The sequence below is a fragment of the Macrobrachium rosenbergii genome, chromosome 13 (assembly GCF_040412425.1).
Source record: "Macrobrachium rosenbergii isolate ZJJX-2024 chromosome 13, ASM4041242v1, whole genome shotgun sequence".
NCBI classification, from domain to species: Eukaryota; Metazoa; Arthropoda; class Malacostraca; order Decapoda; family Palaemonidae; genus Macrobrachium; species Macrobrachium rosenbergii.
In genome coordinates, this window is record NC_089753.1 from 20382323 (window position 1) to 20403065 (window position 20743).

The 20743-nt window shown below is 35.2% G+C and overlaps 1 protein-coding gene across 5 annotated transcripts in view; it reads left to right on the forward strand.

Annotated features, from left to right (window-relative positions):
* Positions 1-39: 39 nt before the first annotated feature.
* The window catches only part of wcy (WW domain-containing adapter protein with coiled-coil wacky), a 50442-nt gene continuing 29738 nt past the window's right edge, over positions 40-20743 (forward strand). The window contains exons 1-8 of one of the 5 annotated variants that reach the window (XM_067114407.1): positions 40-239; positions 433-466; positions 5365-5488; positions 7671-7832; positions 8492-8598; positions 8733-8931; positions 9597-9740; positions 12068-12664. In XM_067114407.1, the coding sequence (XP_066970508.1) occupies positions 199-239; positions 433-466; positions 5365-5488; positions 7671-7832; positions 8492-8598; positions 8733-8931; positions 9597-9740; positions 12068-12664 (1408 nt within the window). In that variant the 5' untranslated portion in view covers positions 40-198. Of the gene's footprint in view, positions 240-432; positions 467-5364; positions 5489-7670; positions 7833-8491; positions 8599-8732; positions 8932-9596; positions 9741-12064; positions 12665-20743 lie in introns of all 5 variants that reach the window. The other 4 variants (XM_067114406.1, XM_067114408.1, XM_067114409.1 and 1 more) reach the window with 4 other exon arrangements.

Sequence of the window (20743 nt, forward strand, 5' to 3'; positions counted from 1 at the left end):
CCTTGTGTTGGCAGACTTAAATCAATAGCTCTTGGAAGTAACGAGCGTCCGTTTCTGTTCCTAGATGAGAGAGGTTCCCCGTATGTAATATGGCGTCGTAATGTTAACATTTTGAAGGAGCAATTGCTTGGGTGGTTTTCTGCTGGATTTCCCGCAACCTATACAAGCCTCACAAGTTTTCCTCCTAGTATTGCATTAATGGTAATGCATGCGAGGAAACTACCACGTATTAGCGATGGGTAAGTGCTTGCACGAGACTCAAAATAAGGAATGTTTTGTTGCGGTCCCACTGTCTTTTGGAAGGGCTGCTGCCCGCCATTTGTTTGTCAGCTAATGCATTGCCACTCCTTTTCTCCCCCTTGCCATTTCTCCCTGGGCTCACGGAGCCGCCCCACCGATGGCTTCGACTAATGGCCGACTGTATCTTTGCAGGTTCAACGAAAAGCATCAGACCCACGGCTATGAGGTGAGAAAGGAACACGAAGAAGGACCTGTGTTAGAAGTAGCCAGCCCAGGGCCAACTTCCCTCTTCCCTTACCAAAACACTCGAACACTTTCGTCGGGATTTTGCCCCGGCACCTCTCGGCCCTCTCCAAGGGCCTGCAATTAGTGCAGGGAGTCCTCTTAAACTGTATTTACCATTGTTTGCCGCGAACTGACCTCTAATGGAGATTGTATTTCAGATTGAGTATTGTCGAGTTTTCTTTTGCAGATGACAGACTTCCATAGGTCTAGAGGGACCCCGATCTCCCCTGCAGGTTTTAGGCGCCTTCGAGGGATGGGTTGTTCTTGGGGAGTATATCAGCAACGCCAGTTGTCTGTTAGAACACTTATTGAAAGCTTTGTTTGAAATTTGTTAGGCTAGCCTTGTGTAGGAGTTTGGCAACAGTGCTAGGCTAGGCCTAGGCTACTAGTGTTTTATCTCCCTGGTAGGCTGATGTGCTTTGAGGTCTTGACCGTAGAAATAGGCAAAGGCCCCCCCTGGAAGTTGAATTTTTCATGTATGACAGTTGAGGGGAATGGTTCAGTTATTGATTTTAATCTGATGTAGGCTTTGCTAGTCTGGCAGTTGGGAAGTGGACAACAAAGAAAGGGATTTGTGTGACAAAATCAGTCTTTTTACAGGTAAGGCCTTCATCATCTCTTATTTTAGTGTGAACTTTGGTAAGGCAGCTTTTTGTAATGTCAGGCCTGAGGGATCTTGAAATTAATATTAGCTAGGCTAGGAACCTAGGCCCCTGTATGCCCTGTTACAGGTTGTAGCTTTTGTGTCTTACATAAAAATAATGGTTCATTTGTCGGCTAAACAGACGTAGACTGTGGGCTTTAGTCTGTTTCTAATTCCAGTGGTTAAATGACAGCTCTGGGTCTTGCTTTTGGCGGAAATATTCAAGAGAAACGTCAGTGTTAACATTAGTATACCAGCTTCCTTATTTGTAGGGATAATGTTCCAGGCTAGGTTTTTAATAGATTTTTCTCCGACACTGAATATAGGCTACTAGTCCTGGATAAGACCTACTCATTTAAAAACATAGCCAAGTTATTACAGTGAGCAAACAATGGTAAATAATGTACCTTGGTAGGTTACACGTCATTCCCTCCCTCCCTCCCCTTGACCTTTTCATTGCTTTCAGTTGTTGGAAAAGTGGCTTTCGTTAACCTGTAAGTACGTCTGCACGTTTATTTCTATAGAGGTTGTGTACGTATATTTTTTTTTTTATTAGAGGATGTGGATATTATGTCAATTGTTTTGCAGTTAAGTTATCAACTGGTGAAACCAAAAGGAGTATAGTTTTCGGGGGTACAGACGTCGTGTAATATTTTTAGGATAGTTTATTTTTGCCATTTGGGTTTGAAGTGTACGCTATTAGTAGTCATTTTATAACATTATGATGAATGTTACTTTTTATTGCCTCTGAATGTGCAAGCAGTGATAATCTAGTATAATAGTATAGTATGGACTAGATTTTCATAAAGGATTTACAATTATGCCTGTAAGTTTTATGATTTGCTGAAGTAGTATGGTGGAAATAATTTTACCATAAAAGAAACCATCTATAGCAAGGTTTCACGTTAACTATAAAAATAAACATTCAAGTAGCTTTTGAAACAATATTTTTTTTAGGATTGCCCATTGATTTTTCATGACTATGCTATAAGCAAGGAAAACAACCTGCTTAGGGGGTGATAATTAGGCTTTGATTGCAAGGGCCCATACTAGGTTGTCACTGCCTCATGGCCTGCCTTTGGTTGATAAGATATCCTTGTGCCTAAATTACAGTTGATTGGCATATTTTTGTAAACTGTAGCCTATTTCAGTCATCTGTAACTTGAAGAGGTACTAAATAGGTTTACTTGACTTTTCAGAGATTTGAAATATGGTATTTGATGTTGAAATCATTTTGTTATAGCGTATGTTAGTGTAGCCTCAAGTTTAGTGTTCAAAGGTCTGACATCATTGCTGTTATCCTGATGGGTTCTGGCGCTTGGTCTTCAAGACCTAAATTTCACAATCAGTCAATCATGGCTTTTAGAAACCCAACTTTTAACGGCCTTACTGATGTTGCAAAGTATATGACTGTTTGCAGATGGGAATGTTGTTCATGAATTACAGTACTGTTTTTATGCCGTAGCATTTGATAGGCTGTTCTTCATATGGCGATGTAAAGTTTTTTTATACTTGATTGCTTACTATATACCATTTTGATAGACTTTCTGCTGTTAACCGTAATATGTCATGATGAAGCCAGTGGACCAAACATGGAAACTAGTTTATTTACAGGGTTAATCATATAATTGCTGAAGGACTTGTGAATATTATGTAGTATTCTTAATTTAAAGCTAAAGTCTTCCTACATAATGTATGATTGAAACGCCTTTGTTGTAGTTCTAACTCTCTCGAGTGGGCCTATGGAACAGCAAGCTACTGGCAATGATGTAGTTGGTATAAATGTTAACTAGATGGTCGATAGTGAATGCAGGATTCATGTAGGAGTCTTTAGACTTGTGATTTAATATATAATAATTCCTTTAGTGTAGTTGGAGGGCACAAGATCCAGAGAGAAGTTAGTGGTGATAGCCTTGGGTGGAGTTGGGAGTTTGAACCCTTCCTTGCTGTGTCTGTGATTCCTTGTAAGTCTAGTCATTTTGGAAGTTAATAGTAAGAACTGTTTTCCTTGTCATGTGAAAGCACTTCAAAGGGAAATCTGGTTTAATTTTATTCATGCTATCAAGTATGTAAACAAGATTAGTTCAGTGTAGGCATATGCACTTCATATTGAACTTTTATGTATTTATTGTAATGAAAAGTGAAGTGAAAAACTGTTTGAAGTTGAAAATTTACCTGAGCCTGCATTTTTGGTCATAATGTTTTAAAAATTACATTTTTTATTTATACCAGTACATTATATGATAATGGAATACATTAGAAATGAAGTTGGCTGGAATGGTAGCAAAGAAGAAAAGCAGGAAAATATTTTGGTGAAAGTTGATGCTTTGAGTCTTTCCAATAAATGTAGTTCAGGAACCTTCAATATTACCTTGTGTAAAGATTTTTTTATTGGAAAAGTTGACAATATTTAAGGTGAGACAAAAATGAAGTGATTCCTTTGGAAAGAGAAAGGTAAGGTCCAAATAGCAGTGAGATCCAGATAGTAACGTAAGTTTGACCACGTCAGAATATAATGCAACAGCAGTAGATTCTTACAGAATATGGTTTGTGATCTGTAACTTTGCATTGTTTTTCAAAATTTCTAGAAAAGAGTGCCTTTTCCATTGTTTTCATTACCAGAGTTAATATTTTTTGCATTATGTAGCCCTAGATTTGGCTCGTTTATTTATGAAAATTGAACCTTAGTAGCTTAAACATTTAAAGGCTCTTGTTTAAGTATAGGGAGGTTTTTTCATATGTAAGCATTCATAACAAAAATACTGGATCAAATGTGCTGGTTTCAATACAGCAAAATTTTGAATTGGTAATGTTTTGTCTTGGCTCTTAATTTTTGAAGAAGGGCCACAAGTTGAATACTACATTACTGGTTACTTTTTCAACTTATGTTGACTCAGGATCCCTTATTATATATTGCCTCAGGATTGAATATGTGACATGAAATGACACGTCCGTCTCAATTATTGTAAGGCATTGTTGGTAGCTTGCGTAGTTTTTAGGTTTTTAAATAATGTCATTTAGTGCTAAGAAAGTGTTTGATCATTGCTTTTTTTTTTTAATTTGTTGAGACTTTTAAGTGATTTAAGATAATGAAAGGTAACTTTTAGCTTATGAATTGAGAATGTAGAATTTGTACACTGTGTGGTTCATAAAATTGTGTTAGCTTTGATTTAGATGGTATTGCCAGTTTGATAGCATGACGATATACAGTTTGTACTTCAGAACAGTTGTATGTTGTGGAGAATTGTGTTTCAGTCTCACACCATTACAGTGGTTTCATTAACTTCAAAACAAGTGTACATTGTGGAGTGTAATTTTGCTACAGTCTCACACCATTACAGTGGCTTATGTGTTTCATTAACTGCAGAGTATAATATTCTATAAATGACAGTGAAGCATTGAACTGAAGGCCATGGAAACGTTTTATTTTGATCGTAGTGAAGCATTGAAGATAGTGGAGATGATGACAGTGATTCCTGTGTTGTGCAGGGAGGACAGTGAAAGATTGTTAGTGTTGAGAATGTTATTCCAGATAATTTCATTGTGATTAATTCATCTCAAGTGAAAGGAAATACACCTACACAGTCATGATGTTGAGCAAATAAAAACCCATAATGCCTTGCGATGTAGTGATTATTTTTCAAAGGTGATTCAGTTAGTACTGTGGTAGCAGTGAAGATAATCACTAGAAGAGCAAACTTACAGTGAAACTGGACTTACAAACAAGACCCAGGGCCATCTCAGTGTTAGAAATTACAATGGCAGTGTTGTAGTGATGCTCTTACGGAAGGGAACTAGGTTGATTCCAGTTAAATTATGGAGAAATGATTCCCCAGCTTTTAAGGACTTTGAAGACTACTTTAGTTTTTGTTAGGTTTCTCACAATATTTTTTTTATGAAAACCAGTCCGGTGTGTTATTACTGTGGTTGCAGGATCTAGCTTGGATGAACAGTATTCAGTTTAAAGTTTTCATGGTGTTTCCTTATGAAGCAAACTGCACAGCTGATGTATTCTTAAGGTCTAAATAAATCGTCTGATTAAGTGGCCTTTGTATCTGACTTGGGGTTTTCATGGTAAGTAGGCTTATGAGGTTGCGTAACTGTTTTCCCCTTAAAGTAATTAAATATGTCAGGATCCAATTGCCTTTTTCAGTTATATCACAGGATAACCTAATGTTTTTACAATTTCCTTTCAGAATTCCAAGTATAGTAGTAAGTACCGCTACAGCAACCACGAAAAGAATAGGGACTCGCCCTCCACAAATTCTCTTCGCTCCTCATCGCCAGACTCCCGTTCACAGTCTCCCCGCTATCATAAAGGTGTGTTTAGAATAGTGTAAAATCTGTATCTCTTATAAGGGGTTTTATTTTTTTTTTTTGTTTCTCCCCCCTGAATATTTTATTTTGCAGTGTAATGATCCATTTCAGTGCATGGTACACCGGTAGTGGTCAAGGGAATTTTAGAATTGCAGTGAAACTATTGTGAACTGCATATTTATAAATGAAAGTCATAACTGATTTTGATTACCTTCAATTTGAATTTATGTAATTTAAATTTGTGGGTTCACTTTTGCTGCTTAGAAAATTTCTGACACTTATTCAGTTACCATTCTCATTTGAGGCTGTGTTATTTTTATGAAGGGTGATCTTGTGAAAGCTGGTGGTAGTTGAGAATTTCAGAGCAGGACTGGATTTCAGAGCAGGCAAACTTTAGAGAACTTTTTAGATGAGCAGAAACATTCTAGGATAAATTAAATTTGCTTTTAATTATCACTGTCATGCAGAATGCATGGAGCTTTTACTGAATAATGACCTTTCAGTAGCTAATCAAATTTGAAAAATAAAAACCTAAAGTTATAGAAAGAAATTCAGAAAAGGTGCTCTTATTGGTACTGTTCTTAAATCTCCTTACAGAGGTCCTCTTGTTGTCTGAATTTCGGTTACCAATCATGAACATGTATCCCAGGTATTAACTGTCAACCTAGAAATGGAAAGTGTCCTAATCTTTTAAAGTAGGCCCAGCCAAGATTATTAGATTTTCACTTGCAGTGATTCTTAAAGATTTTTCACAATGTATATGAAATATGTTGGATCCCTGGCTTTATGAGCATTTCAGGAAGGGAGGAAATCAATAAAGTAGCCAATGCCATTGTTAACTGTGACCAGATCTAAGTTAGCCATTATGATCAGAGTTATTTAAGATCTCTGAAGTGTTCAGTGTCATTATTTAAGGTCAAATTCTGTGGAATAATGAATATGATGACAGTAATTTACAAGGTATCAAACTATTGTTAGAGTATGGCACAGGGAATTATCTGTTCCTATAATAGCCCACATTACCCAGCTCCTTTATGCTTAGATTGTAAGTTAACATTAATCCTTATACACACATTGTTAATGTCTTAACTTCATTCAACAGCTGTATTTAGTTTGAAAACTAATTTAAAGGGAATTATCTGAGAATAAACATCTTTGGTTTATCCAGTTAACTTTTGCATAATTTTTTGATAACTGCAGTTTAATAAAGTTAAATTTATTTAAAACAAGCTCTTCAGGTTATTATGATAGTGTTGTAAAACTGAGGGTTGGTTAGTTATCTTGTTGGCATCATTGTTTTGCTGGCATCATTGTTAACAGCAACCATACCGTACTTGGACCTAACTTGCTTGGGTTTAAAACCTACATGGAAATGCAAGTTTCTTTATGCATTTTTTTGGGGGGGACTGGTACTTACAGAAGTAAACATATTCATAAAAGGAGGAAATCAAGAGGTTAAGAATTGTGAAATTAAAAATAAATATATACAATGGAAACCTTACCAGTAGATTCCATGTTATTGGTAATTTAATTAGTTCAAGACCAGATTCTTTTTGTAGATTGCACTCATTATCCTATTGAAATGTTGTCATTTATAGTTTTAAAAAGGGTTATATTTAAGATTCAGAAGCCTGCAAATGATGTCAGCTGTTCTAAATTTACTACTAACTTCAGTTATGTTGACACTTTTTGTTGCTTTGCTGTTTTGAATATACCACAATTGAGTATAAGTCTTCAGCTTCTAGATGGTACGTAACCAGCATTATCCTATGAACAAAACTTACGGTAAAAAAAAAGAAAACAAACACACACTCACACTAAACCTCCTAGTTGAAATGTAGGTTAATACTTATGATTGACATTATTCTTAAAGGAACATATTTTTATTTGGCTTTCTTAAATTAATTTTTGGAAGTTCACTTGCAATACAGCACACTGCAGATGGTACCAAGGTTCCAAGCAGTACTTTCATGTCTCCAATATCTTTTCGGTCTCTTCCCACCAAGCTGCCCAACTGCAGGTTGAATTTATTCCAAATTTTACATTTCATTGTTGTATAAATCGTTACCTCTGCTATTGTAACTGTTTTCATTCAGTTATTAAGTAACACTACATATACCAGTAAAAGTAAACTAGCACACTACTGTGGAGATGATACTATATTAGAAATTCTCTCTATTTCCAGCAGCCAGCTACTACAAGGTCCGTGAAAAAGAACGAGAGAGGGATCGGGAAACTAGGGAGCGGGAGAGGGACAGAGATAGAGAGCGAGACCGTGATAGAGACAGGGAACGTGAACGTGATAGGGACAGAGATCGTGATAGAGACTATCACTACAGGGACAGAGGTAAATCATCGCTTATTATATCTACACCAGTGCAGTAATGTTTGGTTTCTCCCAGAACCAATTGGTTTGGTTAAATAACAGTTTTTTTTTATCGTAGCTGTTTCTTATCTGTATAAATCATAAGCCAGACAACCCCATCACTATGAAGTATGCACAGAGTAAAGAAACAGTGATGACAATTTACAAAATCAGATAATCTGTTTGGATTATTTGAAAAAGATGAGCTCAACCTTAAATTGGGTTAAATAAAAAATTAAAGCCTAGCTCGAGCACAGTTTTTGGTAGGTAACCAAAAGCAAAGAAAATTGAGAATGAGTAAAAAGATAAAGTAACAAGCCCATACTTAGAACAGTTACATTTCTAGATGTATATATTTCTAAGTGATGGAAAATGCATTTTGATGATTTTGTTTAGTTTATTTTGAAATAGACTTTCATATGTATATAAAATGGGATTTTATGTACACAGCTTGTTTTACATTTTAATTTTCTTTAGAACAGTTTTGTAAAAATCTGATTCAAGATCATTCAATATTGAATGTTTTTGGTTATTTTCAGTAAATAGGTTTATGAAGAGTTTTGATTACAATACTTTAAAGGACAAATAAAATAGGTTCATGTTGTAGAATAAAGTGATACCAGTTCTCATGCTGATTTCAGATGACAGCCGATCTCCAAAAGAACGTCGTCGAGAAGTTAGGGACAGGGATAGAGACAGGGAACGTGAGAGGGACAGTCGGGGAAATCATGACCGTATCAATTCCGTTGTAAGTATAATATTTTAAAAGGCTGAAGTTTTGTCAATAAGTGGAGTAAGTTGAGAAATCCTGTGTGCTTTTTTGCAAATTGCTCATTTTAATTTCTGTGATTCTTCTCTTTTTTTTCTTTCTTTTTACAACAGCACAAGAAAGAAGAGAAGGAACGTTTGGGACGGGTGGGGGACTGGTCAGAGCATGTAAGTTCCAGTGGCAAGAAGTATTACTATAATTGTCGGACAGAGGTTTCGCAATGGGAGAAGCCTCCCGAGTGGTTGGAGTGGGAACGTGCACGTGCCAAGGATCCCTCCAATAGGTCACATGAAAAGAGCTCTGCGAGACAAGGTGATTCTTTTTGGTTTTGGTTTTCTTATTTTAGGTTTAGTTTTTCAGGAGATTGTCTAAAATTGTCTTTCAAAGGAGTGGTGAAACTGGAAAATTTGAAGTTGTAGCATTTGTCCTAATATGAAGTTTCATCATATTGCAGCTTGAAATTAAGAAAAAATTGCAAAAGTAAAATTACCCAGGATTATAATTAATCCCAAGGATGTAGAGTATGGTCACAGAATCCCCCTATCATTCTTGGAAAGAACGAGAAATGTTTGCAGACATGGCTACAGATAATAATTCATTACATACCTGTCACATTAAAAAATAAATGAAACAAATTGTATCTTTATAAGTCTTAAGATCGTGGACAAGTGAGTGACTGTCAGTTTAAGAGAGAAATGTAAGTATTAAAACTACAGCAATTACATTGTGTGATTTAGAATGAAAGTTCATATATAATCATGAAGTTGTGAAACAGTAAATGACTTTTATTTTGTCAGTAACATTTTTGAGTTCTCCGGACATAAAATTTTTAAAGAGTTCTATATATTAAGTAATGTTAATGTAATCAGCAAGAACAAATCCTGAAGTGCCATCCGATAAGAATTAAGGTTTTTAACTTTGGTCTTGTAGAAATATTAACTGGTAACAGGAATCTCAGTTGTGATCTCTTCTTTTAGATAAACATTCCAGTCTAGGGGAGAGTTATCGGGAAGTGCGTGACATAAGAGACAATGACAGGGAAAGGAGCGACAGGGATAGAAGAGAAATCTACCGTAGCGATGACTATGATAATAGAAGAGATAACAGGAAAGTTAGTAAAGGTAAGATCTGCCCCTTTATATATAATGTATATTCCTAGTCTTTGCCATAAGTTTTGTATCCTTACTATATATGTATCATTTAATAAGTCAGGACAACATAGCGCAAAGAAAGGTAGTGATTTTAACCCTTTGAGTGCATCAGTGTGCTTATGAAATTTTACCCCAGTGTGTGTAACACTTCATGAAAAAATGAAAATGCTCCAATTGGCTTTGTATGACTTTTGATACAAGAAAAAACCTTAAATGTGTTTTTGATATTTTATGTTAATTTATTTTAAAAAGTGATTAAAGCACTAAAAACTGCCAAGTCCATTAGAAAAATGGTGAAATACTCCCTGAAAACTGCAAAAAAGTTGCCAACAGCAATATAATCTAGACATAGCATATTTTGGGAGCTAAATTTAAAGAAAAGGCATGCAGATTAATTTTGCTACCATACACTACATGGACAAATAATAAATGAAAAAGGAATTTGGAGATAGTAAAATAAGTATCTTTTACATGAAAATATTTTTTATATTTTTGCAGTGTTAGAGGAAAGACTGGAAAAAATGTCAAATGGTTTTTTTTTTACAATATAACTTTTATCAGTAAAGTAGAAGAATTTTTCTTTTTTACAATATAACACAGGAATGAAATTGAAAAGTAACTTAAGAGCATTATATAGAAAATAAAAGAATTTCTATTATATGCTTACACCTATGAAAAAAAAATAGTTGACATAAAATTTAATCTAGAAAAATCTAAAAAAAGTAAAAAATTGTTTTTGCTTAGCTTATTACACATGGTCTTATGTACTGTACTTGCTTACAGTATGGTATATTTTGAAGCACAGCAAAATACACTTGGGTAGCTTCTTAGGAGAAGTTTCACAGTGAAATGTTTGTCGTCTTGTGCTCTGCCCTTTTTTCTTAAAGCAATAACTCCTTCTTATACTACAAACAGCAGTCAGGCTTGTGATATTTGTCTGCAAATTGAGCAATGAAATGCCAGCCTTTGAGTCTGTTTGATAAGTGATTCCAGTCTCTTCTTACCAATCAGTGGCGTTTTTTAATATCCTTTCATCGACCCATGTACTACCTATTCCATAAATTCTTCTTTACTTGGTTTTTACTAGGATTTTGGATATCATAAACTATTTTTGCATCTACCAAGGCCACCTATATAACAAAATGACTTGTAGCTTAGCACCATTTCTTATTCCTATAGCTAAAATTTAATCAACCCCTCCATATATTTGTTATAAGCAGCTTGAACAGATGGTTTATGTAGAATTCGATCTTTTTTATTACCCCTGTCACACTTGGATCACCAGTAATGGACATGTTCACCTTGCCAGTGTCCTGCCAAGATGCAACTACCATTGTATTTTCATTATTTGTCCATGTGTAATTATAAAATGAATACTAGCATAGGTTAAAGTCAAACAAAAAACAAGCACTTGCCTAGGTAATAAATGCAAAAGCAAACTACTGTAGTAGGAATTACATGATTACTTATTTACCTTTGATGAAACAGTAGCTATTGTTCAAAGTTTTCCAAGCTGAAAACCAACCTAACCTGCATCACCCAAGTACATAATTGTTTGAGAGAGAGAAAAAAATAAGTAATCATTGACCTACTGTAAATAATAATGTGAGAATAAAACAGAAAACTAAAGTAACTTACACAACCCATGGCTGTGCACGTGAAGCATAAACATATCTAATCTAACCTTATATATAAAACATATAGATTACTCATATATGAAACTGGGTACCACTGTGGTTTCTTAAAAGTCTAGACATTTAAATACCCAGTTAAGAGCCCAACAATAACATCGAGATTGATGCCATTATATCAGCTTCATCTTACTATTGCATGTACTTACAATAACTTATGAAGCATAATTTTATAACCAGTAATTATTCATAACACAAATGTAATGCATTAATGTGCAAAATATATGATTGAGAAAAAATAAGCAAAATACAAGTTATCTCTTGGTCAGGTGAGCTGTTTTTGTTGTTTTGTGAATCACAATGCCACCAATAGATGGCACTAGATATTGCCTTTAAATTTTTTTTTTATTGTAAACTAAAGTAAACGGATCAATAGTTTTAAGGGTAGACTTGGTGGATGCTCGCATGTAAGCTATAATTCACTGTCGTTGCTCACAGTCAACAGATGCGGCTAAAGGGTTAATATTGATATTTAGAATTTGGTAAACCATCATTTAGGGAAGAATTAAAGCTAATTTTTTGGAACCCTGAAGCTTCTGTCTATGAAAGGGAATTGAATACATAACATGTAATTGCTAATACAAGGCCTGTTTGCCGTTCCAGAAGGAGGGACCGATGATATGGAAATTTCTTCAGGTGACAGCACGCCAACATCGGAACACCACCACCATAATAGGGGATCTGGTGAAAACAGTCATGACGTAAGTGGGGCCAATGTGTCGTTAGCATCAAGTCTAGTGTCTACCTCTGGCACAACCTTAACGTCCACCCACTCCAGCACTGCGCCCACCCTGTTGCAGTCTGGAATAAGATCTAAACTTGGTGCCACCATGGTTATGCTACCTACATCCCTCCCCACTTCGTTACCTCCCTTGGGTAGCAGTTCATCATCATCTGCGGGTACCAACACTATAACCACCTCATCATTAGCCAGCAGCATCCCTGCGTTAGCTGGTTCTACACCAATGGCAGTGCCGCAACTTTTACCCCATCATCCGCGTCTCTCGACACTTTCAAATTCCATGAACTCCAAGAGTGGATTACCAGTTGTTGAAGATAATGTTAATCATTCTACGAACGATGAAGGACATATTGGAAAATTAGAGCCACTTTCAATATCTGCAAACAATAACAATATTGGAGGTGGCGGACCTCCAACGCCAACTCACTCAGAAAATCAAGATGGAGTAGACATTAGAAAAGGTATATATAGTAAAGCTTGTGTTAATTTTAAATTTAATGGCTGCTAACTTAAAGGTTAAAAGTGCTTCATTGATGATAAAGTGAATGTGGTGTCAAGTGTGATCTGTGAATGTTTATGGTGATTAGCAAGCTCTTGTTTGTGATCTTTAGCACAGTATGCAGTGACCATTTGAACAGGGATAAGTATATATCTATATTTTTATTTACTGTTTACATTTAACTGCAAATTGTTCTAGTGATCAATGTTTCCTTCATTCTTTCTTTCTTGTAGATTATTAGTTGGTATCCTCCAGCATGCATTCCTTGTTACATTTCCTGTGTTATTTGTTCTTTGTAGCATGCATGAAAATAGGGACAGGATTTATTCCGTATCTAGTATTTAGTGCAGTCCTACTAAAAGAGGTAGAGGAGGGTTTTGATATTTGCCCTGGTTCCCAGAATAAAACGCTCTATAGCGTATTTGAGGAGGGTGGGTCCTGTCATATTTTTAATTTTTATTTATTTATTTAATTTTAGTTTTCCATTTCAGGCAAGAATGTTTTGGGGTCTTACTTGCCATGATGATGTGGTTTTGGAAAGAGTTTGCAGGGTTTGCAATTTTCGAAACAAGTGATAGGTGTTTTGGTTAGCATCATGACCTATGAAGTACATTTTACTTGAGAATCCTGAGTAGCAACAATTTTTAGTCCTATAGCTTTCGTAATATTGCTATTGCTTGCTGAGATGTGTTGGTACATGTTGACAGTGAAGGTTTCACTTTTTTTTTTTTTTTTTTTTTTTTTTTTTTTACTAAAAATGAAGAGATGAAAGTTGGTTTTCATAGTAAGTTGTTGACTCAAATTTAAGATTGGGGAAAAAGAATGAGCTACCATGGACTCATATATACTAGCATATTCACAATATTCATTCCAGCCAGTTCATACGAAGCTGGGCAACCCTTGTTGATGGTTATTTGGTTGATCTAGTACTTAATTGTAAGAGGTTGTTCAGTGGATAGGTTGTTTGAAATGTTTCTCTCGGCATTCCCTCCAACTTCAGCCACATAGACTACTGTTGGTTGCTTGTGTTGTTTTCTGGCTAGGTAATTAAGACCTTTAACCCCAGAGTGATTTTTACAGAGATTCAAGAAAGTACCATTTTGACTGGCTAGTGTAAAGGACGAGTGATGTGCTTCAATTTTGAGAAAAACAGCTCGTAATAGTAATGGACATGGGCAAAGATCTGGATAATTCTGTATCCACTAGGGTTCATTATGTATCCGTATATCTAAATTACTTCATAAACATTGTTTGTCCCTTAATACTCTTCCCTCCTTTTTTCAACAGTTACTGATTAAGGATTGCAATTTAACACTAACTCCTAGGCAGTTTATTTTTCTTACTGGAACATGAAATTTGAGAGTTCTTGTTTTAGCCAAACCATTTTCTAGATTGTGTAATTTACAACCTATCTAGGGCATGCAAATTGCTTAAAACTAATAACCTTAATCCTTTATAACTGTTAACTGTTACTAGTTTTGCAAATGTAAAAGATAACTTTAGAGTCATTTGGTTGAAGTTTAATAGAACATTATTCACAAATCTGATAGGTCTTTTGGGGGACTAAATGGGTTTGAACATGTGGTTTGGTCAGAGAAAGCTGTAAAAAACTTGCTTCAGATGTTTTTGTGTGACTATATAAGATGGAAAATAATTGTGAATTTAACATAGTAAACCGAGTTTTAAATGCTGTGGAATAGTTTAGAATGAAGTTGATCGTTAGGTTCATATCGAGCTTTCAACTATAGTGGCATTCTTCAGCCAAGTTCTGAATAAAAAGAATAGGCCAGTAAAAGGTGTGGATAACCCTGAACTGGAAGATTGACTTCTCTCTGAAAATATGAAGGTTATATTCAGCACAATGTCCACAAAAGATAGGTAGCACTTTGAAGGAGTGGAAAGTAACTTGGCATAACCTTAGCGTGTGACTAATGTTTGCCTTCTTACGAAAGCAAGGCTAGTTGCATATTTGAGAGGACAGCACAGCAAAATATAACAGAAGAGTTTGATGCGAGATAAGGGCAAGTAGCTGTGGAAATCTGATGGTTATCAAAGGATAATTAGCAAAATATTTAATCTTAAAAAAGGGTTCCCAAAGGTTCCACCACCTGCATTTTGCTTTGCACAGATAATGCTTAGGTTCTATGCAGTGTTCCTTTAACTCCCAGCAGCATGGCTTTCTACCCGTCATATTAGTTTCAGTTAGTACCAGTTCATCAAGACATGCTGGTCTTGTTGAACAATTTTGTGATAATTAGGATATTAAGACTGTTATAATTCAGGATTATTTCATCCAAATTTATTGAATTTCATGAAAACTGAAGTTCTTTTCCAGTTCCTAGCAGGTTTGAAAGCACCAGTAGTAAAATATATCTGAAAAATGCAAAAGTTAAGACTTAGGTATGCTTGGTATGTATTTTTTACATGGTAGTATTTAATTCCAGACAAGTTTTGCTAGGCAGTGGTTTATCTTTTAAAATCCTTGTGGATAGGTAAATTGTATTGTAAATCAGTGAGGATTATTAGGTGTAGTGTTTAGTACAGAAAATTGAGACACTTGATTGCATTTCCTTTTGGAAATCAGTATGTGTAGGGCATTGGTGTTGGACCTAATGAGTTGTACAGCAGTGCTCATAAGTAGTACTACATGACTGAGTAAGATTTAGTTCAAAATTCACTAATTGGCAACTAGGATGCTGCATATTTATCCCTTATTCGAATACAAAAACCCTTTTTTTTTTTCTCTTTTTCATAAAACGCGGCCAAAGTATTTCTAACGAGCAAAATCTACGATATATATAAAAATTGTAAGAAAATGTCACGTGTAGCCAAATTTCAGAAAGACCGGGACAAAACATTTCAAAAACTTCCATTGACTCAGCATTGATGCATGACAAAAAAAAACTAACTTAGGTTCAAATGTTAAAAAATAAGAAAATGAAAAAAAGTTTTTGTGTTAATATGGTATTGCTTGAATTGCAACCATACAATCTTAGTCCTGTTTAATTATTGTGACACTTCAGTGCTGAAGAAAATAAATATATGAATTTGGGAAGTACAGCTGTATCTAAAATGCATTCACCATTGTCAATGGTGGTCGTGGCGTGGGCGTGACACAACCAAATTGTGGTCTTAGACCTAGCTGTGAGAGTTTACAGTGCTCCCCCACTTTACGCAGCGTAGGTTCCAGAACCCACCGCGGAAATGCAAAATTCCCTCTGAAAATGCACATAACTAGCTTACAATTACCCAATACCCTGTACCCCTTAAACTACAATGCTTATAATTGCCTGTTTTAACAGTTCACTGCCTAATTTAATAGTTCAAACAAAAATATACCTTAAATTATCATACTAAAACAACATTTCAATAAAAAATACACCCCAAATCATTGTTGCAAAACACCCAAAGTCATCTTTACATTACCCTTGTACAACTGTTACTCTTAGGTATATACACACCTAAAACACATATAACTGTCTATTTTAACAGTTCATTGCCCAACTGAACAGTTCAAACACCCAAGTATCATTTCAAAGTCGTCTTACAGCATTACATACCCGCCTACAACTGTTACTTTTGTATCCTTTATAATTCACATGCACGTTTTCTTTTGCATAATGTAATTTTGCGCATTGTCTGCTGCACTGCGTATAATGTACAGGCAGTGGTTGAGTTACGATAATTTGCCTTACAATAAATTAGTTTTGCAATGGGTTTTAGCAATTATTACAGGTACAACAATATTTAGAAAATATTTTAAATTTCGTGCTGGCGCAGGCAATAGTGTACAATCAGGCAGTGAGAGAGACCAAATTACAATAGACCAACTTCTTTTCCTCCATCTCTTTATCCCATCTTCTAGTTAAAAAGTAAGAGAGAATGATAAAAGTATTGTTAGTAACGTACTCTTGCATAAATGCGTACAGCCACAAACAACCGAATGAGAAACTGCTGTTTTGCTAATAACCGAATCGGATAACAACAGCTGTTTTTCTGGTATTTCAACCATCGTACAGTACTGAACAATTACTGTAGTTATGTTACAAATGACAGTAGTAGAATAGGACTGATTTAATTTTTACGTTTTACCTTTATTCGCTATGGATAAAAGATCGGCAAGGAAATATACTGCCAAATTTAAGCTGCAAATTTTAGCTTAAGCTGAGAAAACGATGTTCAAGCTGCTAATGTGACTAAATTATTGTGCATCGGCAACATGGGTGAAAGTCGGCCGTAAATAAAATCGGAGAGAAAAGTATTTTAATCAAAACTACTGGGCATGAAAGAACACACATTACTACTGTTGTCATGCTGATAAAAGATAGATACGTAAAGCTCATATTATGATGAAATTAAGTGAAAATAGTGAACGGAATCTTGATTGTTTTACACAAAACAAACATGCCCCCAACAGCCAACATCATGTATTAACAAAAAAAATTAGCTAAATTAATTTCACGAGGAGACGTATTTAAGTTATGATCCGTATGATTGCAGTATATAATACAAAAGCAGTGTATGAGAAAACGTACAACATTATTGGATACAGTGAAATGAAGCAAAATTTTATGGAAAAGATGCATATTTGTTATGTTGATTGTGTATAATATTAATATGTGAATATAGAGTACAGTATAATGTAGGCTAGGCTACCAGATATGTATATGACATACCACAGTGTAGGTTAATTCTCGTTTGTTGTTCAATTTCTCTTTGAATTGAATTATCATAAGTCAATCTGCATGAACCTCCAGAATTAGCTGATAATAATACAGTAATTACTATACTATTATGTGTAGAGTATACTTTATAGTGTAGGCTAGGCTATATTTGAGATATGTTTTCTCCAACAAACAATGGTTTTTTTGGGGACTGAACTCCATCATAAGTAGGATAATACCTGTATGTATGTTTTAATGATATTTTACTGTGCTGTAAGATGATTTTGAAATATTTACGGCACAGTACCTATTTTAGGATAGTACAGTACTACTATATAGAGCATATCTAAAAGTATGTGGGTAGTTTAGAATGACAGGACACGTCCTTCCCGTCAGAATGCTAGGTATTGTTACATCATGTTAGTATTTTCGTGATTACGTGCAAATACATTTATGATGAAAAAAATGATTGAGTACAAGTTCTTGGTTTATATCGTGCTCAACCTAGTCGATTTATGGTTAGTCCTCACCATCTCCCATAAAAATCTTGGGATCATGTCAAGATTAGCAAACGCAACATCTCCATGTCAAGAACAGAGAATCCAATGATCCCCATATTAAAAATGGCCAACCCTTTCTGGTTCGAAACTTCAATTCCACATGAGGGCTAGTACTAAACAGGGCGAAACAGTGGTTCATCTACGCTGTTTTGCTCTGTTTAGTGCTAGCCCCTGGGGTCAAACATATTTTGCCTTGTTTAGTACTAGCCCCTAGGGGATCAAGTGTCTGGTAACGAAGTGTTTGTCGAGAACAGCGAACCTGGTTATTCCCATGTAAAGAATGAGACGCCCAACAACCTTGTTGTAATGAATAGTGAACCCTGCTGCGAGTCTCTCTCTCTCTCTCTCTCTCTCTCTCTCTCTCTCTCTCTCTCTCTCTCTCTCTCTCTCTCTCTCTCTCTCTCTCAAAAAAAAAAAAAAAGTAATTAGTGAGTAAAGTGTGCTGCTAAAAAAAAAAGTAAATTAGTGATAATTTTAGAGAGGTGGTCCATAGAAAAATTTGCAAATTATTGAAAGGTCGCACATAAGATTGAAAGATATTTTCCACAAATATCTGCTACAAAGTGCGTAGAAGTGGGGGTCCACTTTACTTGCTAAAAATACGTAACACTTACCATTCACATCTGTATACTAACACTTTTTGGCTAAACATTAAAAAAAAATCCATTCAGTTCACCTAGATTATAAATGATACCAATGCACAAGAGAGACCATATCTATATATCTACTGTATAGGAAAAATGTTAGCCCTGAATTCACAAACTTATTAACATGTATGATATTGAAAATGAAAAAAGCTGGACACAAATCAGCAGCTATGCAACGTATTATTTTGCTTCGTTGATTTTGGATGATATGATAAGAATTGTGGCATTACATTTGAGCATGACTGTACAGTTGCATTCAAATACAGTAGTTAGTTACAGTGATGTTTGTCATTAGTTTGAGTTGATCATTGATTGGCTTTTTTCTTATGAGGGTTAAAAGTTCTTTACACATTTTGTCCAATTTCAATTAATACAGATGCTTTCAAGTTTTTCACATTTTTAGTTTTTATGCGCTAGTTACCCTGTAGGAGGGCCCTACTATTTTACATTGCAGTTGAAATGGCATATTTGATGACACTTATCCCTTGCAGTGGCTCTTTGGCTCTCAGATACATTGCTTTTGCTTTAACTTTATCCATTCCCTTCAGCTTCTTTGCACTTATTTCTCCAATATTTTTAAACTGCCTTGCTCCAATTTTTTCTACCATTGAGAAAATATTTAGGGTTAGCTCTTTGAGATTACCAGTGAGACATCATTATGAATTACTTAACCAGGTGCAATTCTGTTGTACTGTTAAAAATGTTTGATATACACTGACTTCATTTTGGATGTAGATTGTAATTCTTGCATTTGTAAATTTTTCATAATTTCAGAGTATAAGAAATTCAGGAGTGTTTAAGACATGGGACTTGTTCAGGTTTTAGCCAGTTTCTGGGGTTAGATTTTCCTCAAAACTGTTTTCTCCAAGCAAAGCTATTTCCAGTTTTTCCGTTGAATATGGATATTCTAGTGTTGCCCATTTTCCTTTTTTTTGATTTGCTACTTCATGCTTATGCTGCACATCCTTATCAGCATTATATTGATGAAAAATTTAATTTATTCTTTTTTACTTTTACTGATATAAAAGGAGCAAGGGATGGTAGTATTCTGCAAGCAGGAAGGGGGGCCTTTATAAGGTGTTAGTAGTCAGTTTTATAAACTTTAAAAGATTTTGTGTGATTACAATGGAATTTGTAGAGATGTTACATGTTGGTTCAGAAATCAATAGCAAACTTTCTGTTATCTTTGGTAGAATGGCTTCCCTAAAACATTCCCCACTCTTAAGTTTGTCTCTGTCACTGATTTATATAGTTCCTAGTTTAGGTTTCTTGCATCAGTGGATGCTTTTGTAACGTTTTGGTGAACTTAAAAATGATACTTGGAAGTAGAGGATACTATGGAGTTTAAATACAGATGGAAATCATGTTTGATATTTTTAAAGGGCCAATGAAGTGTCATCACAGAATTCTGGGTTGTTGAAAATTTAGATGAATTGATTTAGTTTGACATGACAAGAAGAAAAAGAGTGGAATATAGTGTACACAGTTGTATATAGTATGGGAATATTCATGAAGCAACTACCTTATTGATATTTGTTCTGGTTTTAGTGGCTAGTACAAGTACAGTACTTGATAGTGAATTGACTGAAGTACATTCGTTTCACCAATTTACATTTAGATTGGTAACGAGGAATAGCTGGGTACATAACCTGAGTATTAGGTGGTAAAAGAGGCTGTACAGTACATGATTCGTGGGAACTTGTTTGGGGAGTAGTATGTTACTTAATTAAGCTTCTCTTTTCATCTGACCCCCTGTAGTATAGGGTTGACAGTGATTAGAGGCCATTGGCCCATTTGTTTACAAAGTGGTTATTGGTGGACTTTTTATACCTTTTCAGTATTATTGCCCAAATTTATAAATTTTCAGTATTATTGCTTTGGGCATGGTCTTTGTAGTTTAAAAAATACCTCACATCACCTTCACTCCTGATTGCACTAGATATCTCGTTTCTCACTCATATTGTTGATTTTACATTTAACAGCTTATTACACCCTTCTCTTGCCCTTGCAGCAACATTAGTGGGCAGCTCCAAGTCTTTCTCTGTAATATAAAAGTTTTTGCACAAATAGTCATGCTGGCTGCTGCTGTTTCTTTGCTGTGCAGTCAAATGAATGGATGTTTTGGTGATTTGAAGTTTCTGCTGCAACATATGTGGCGTATAGTAAATCT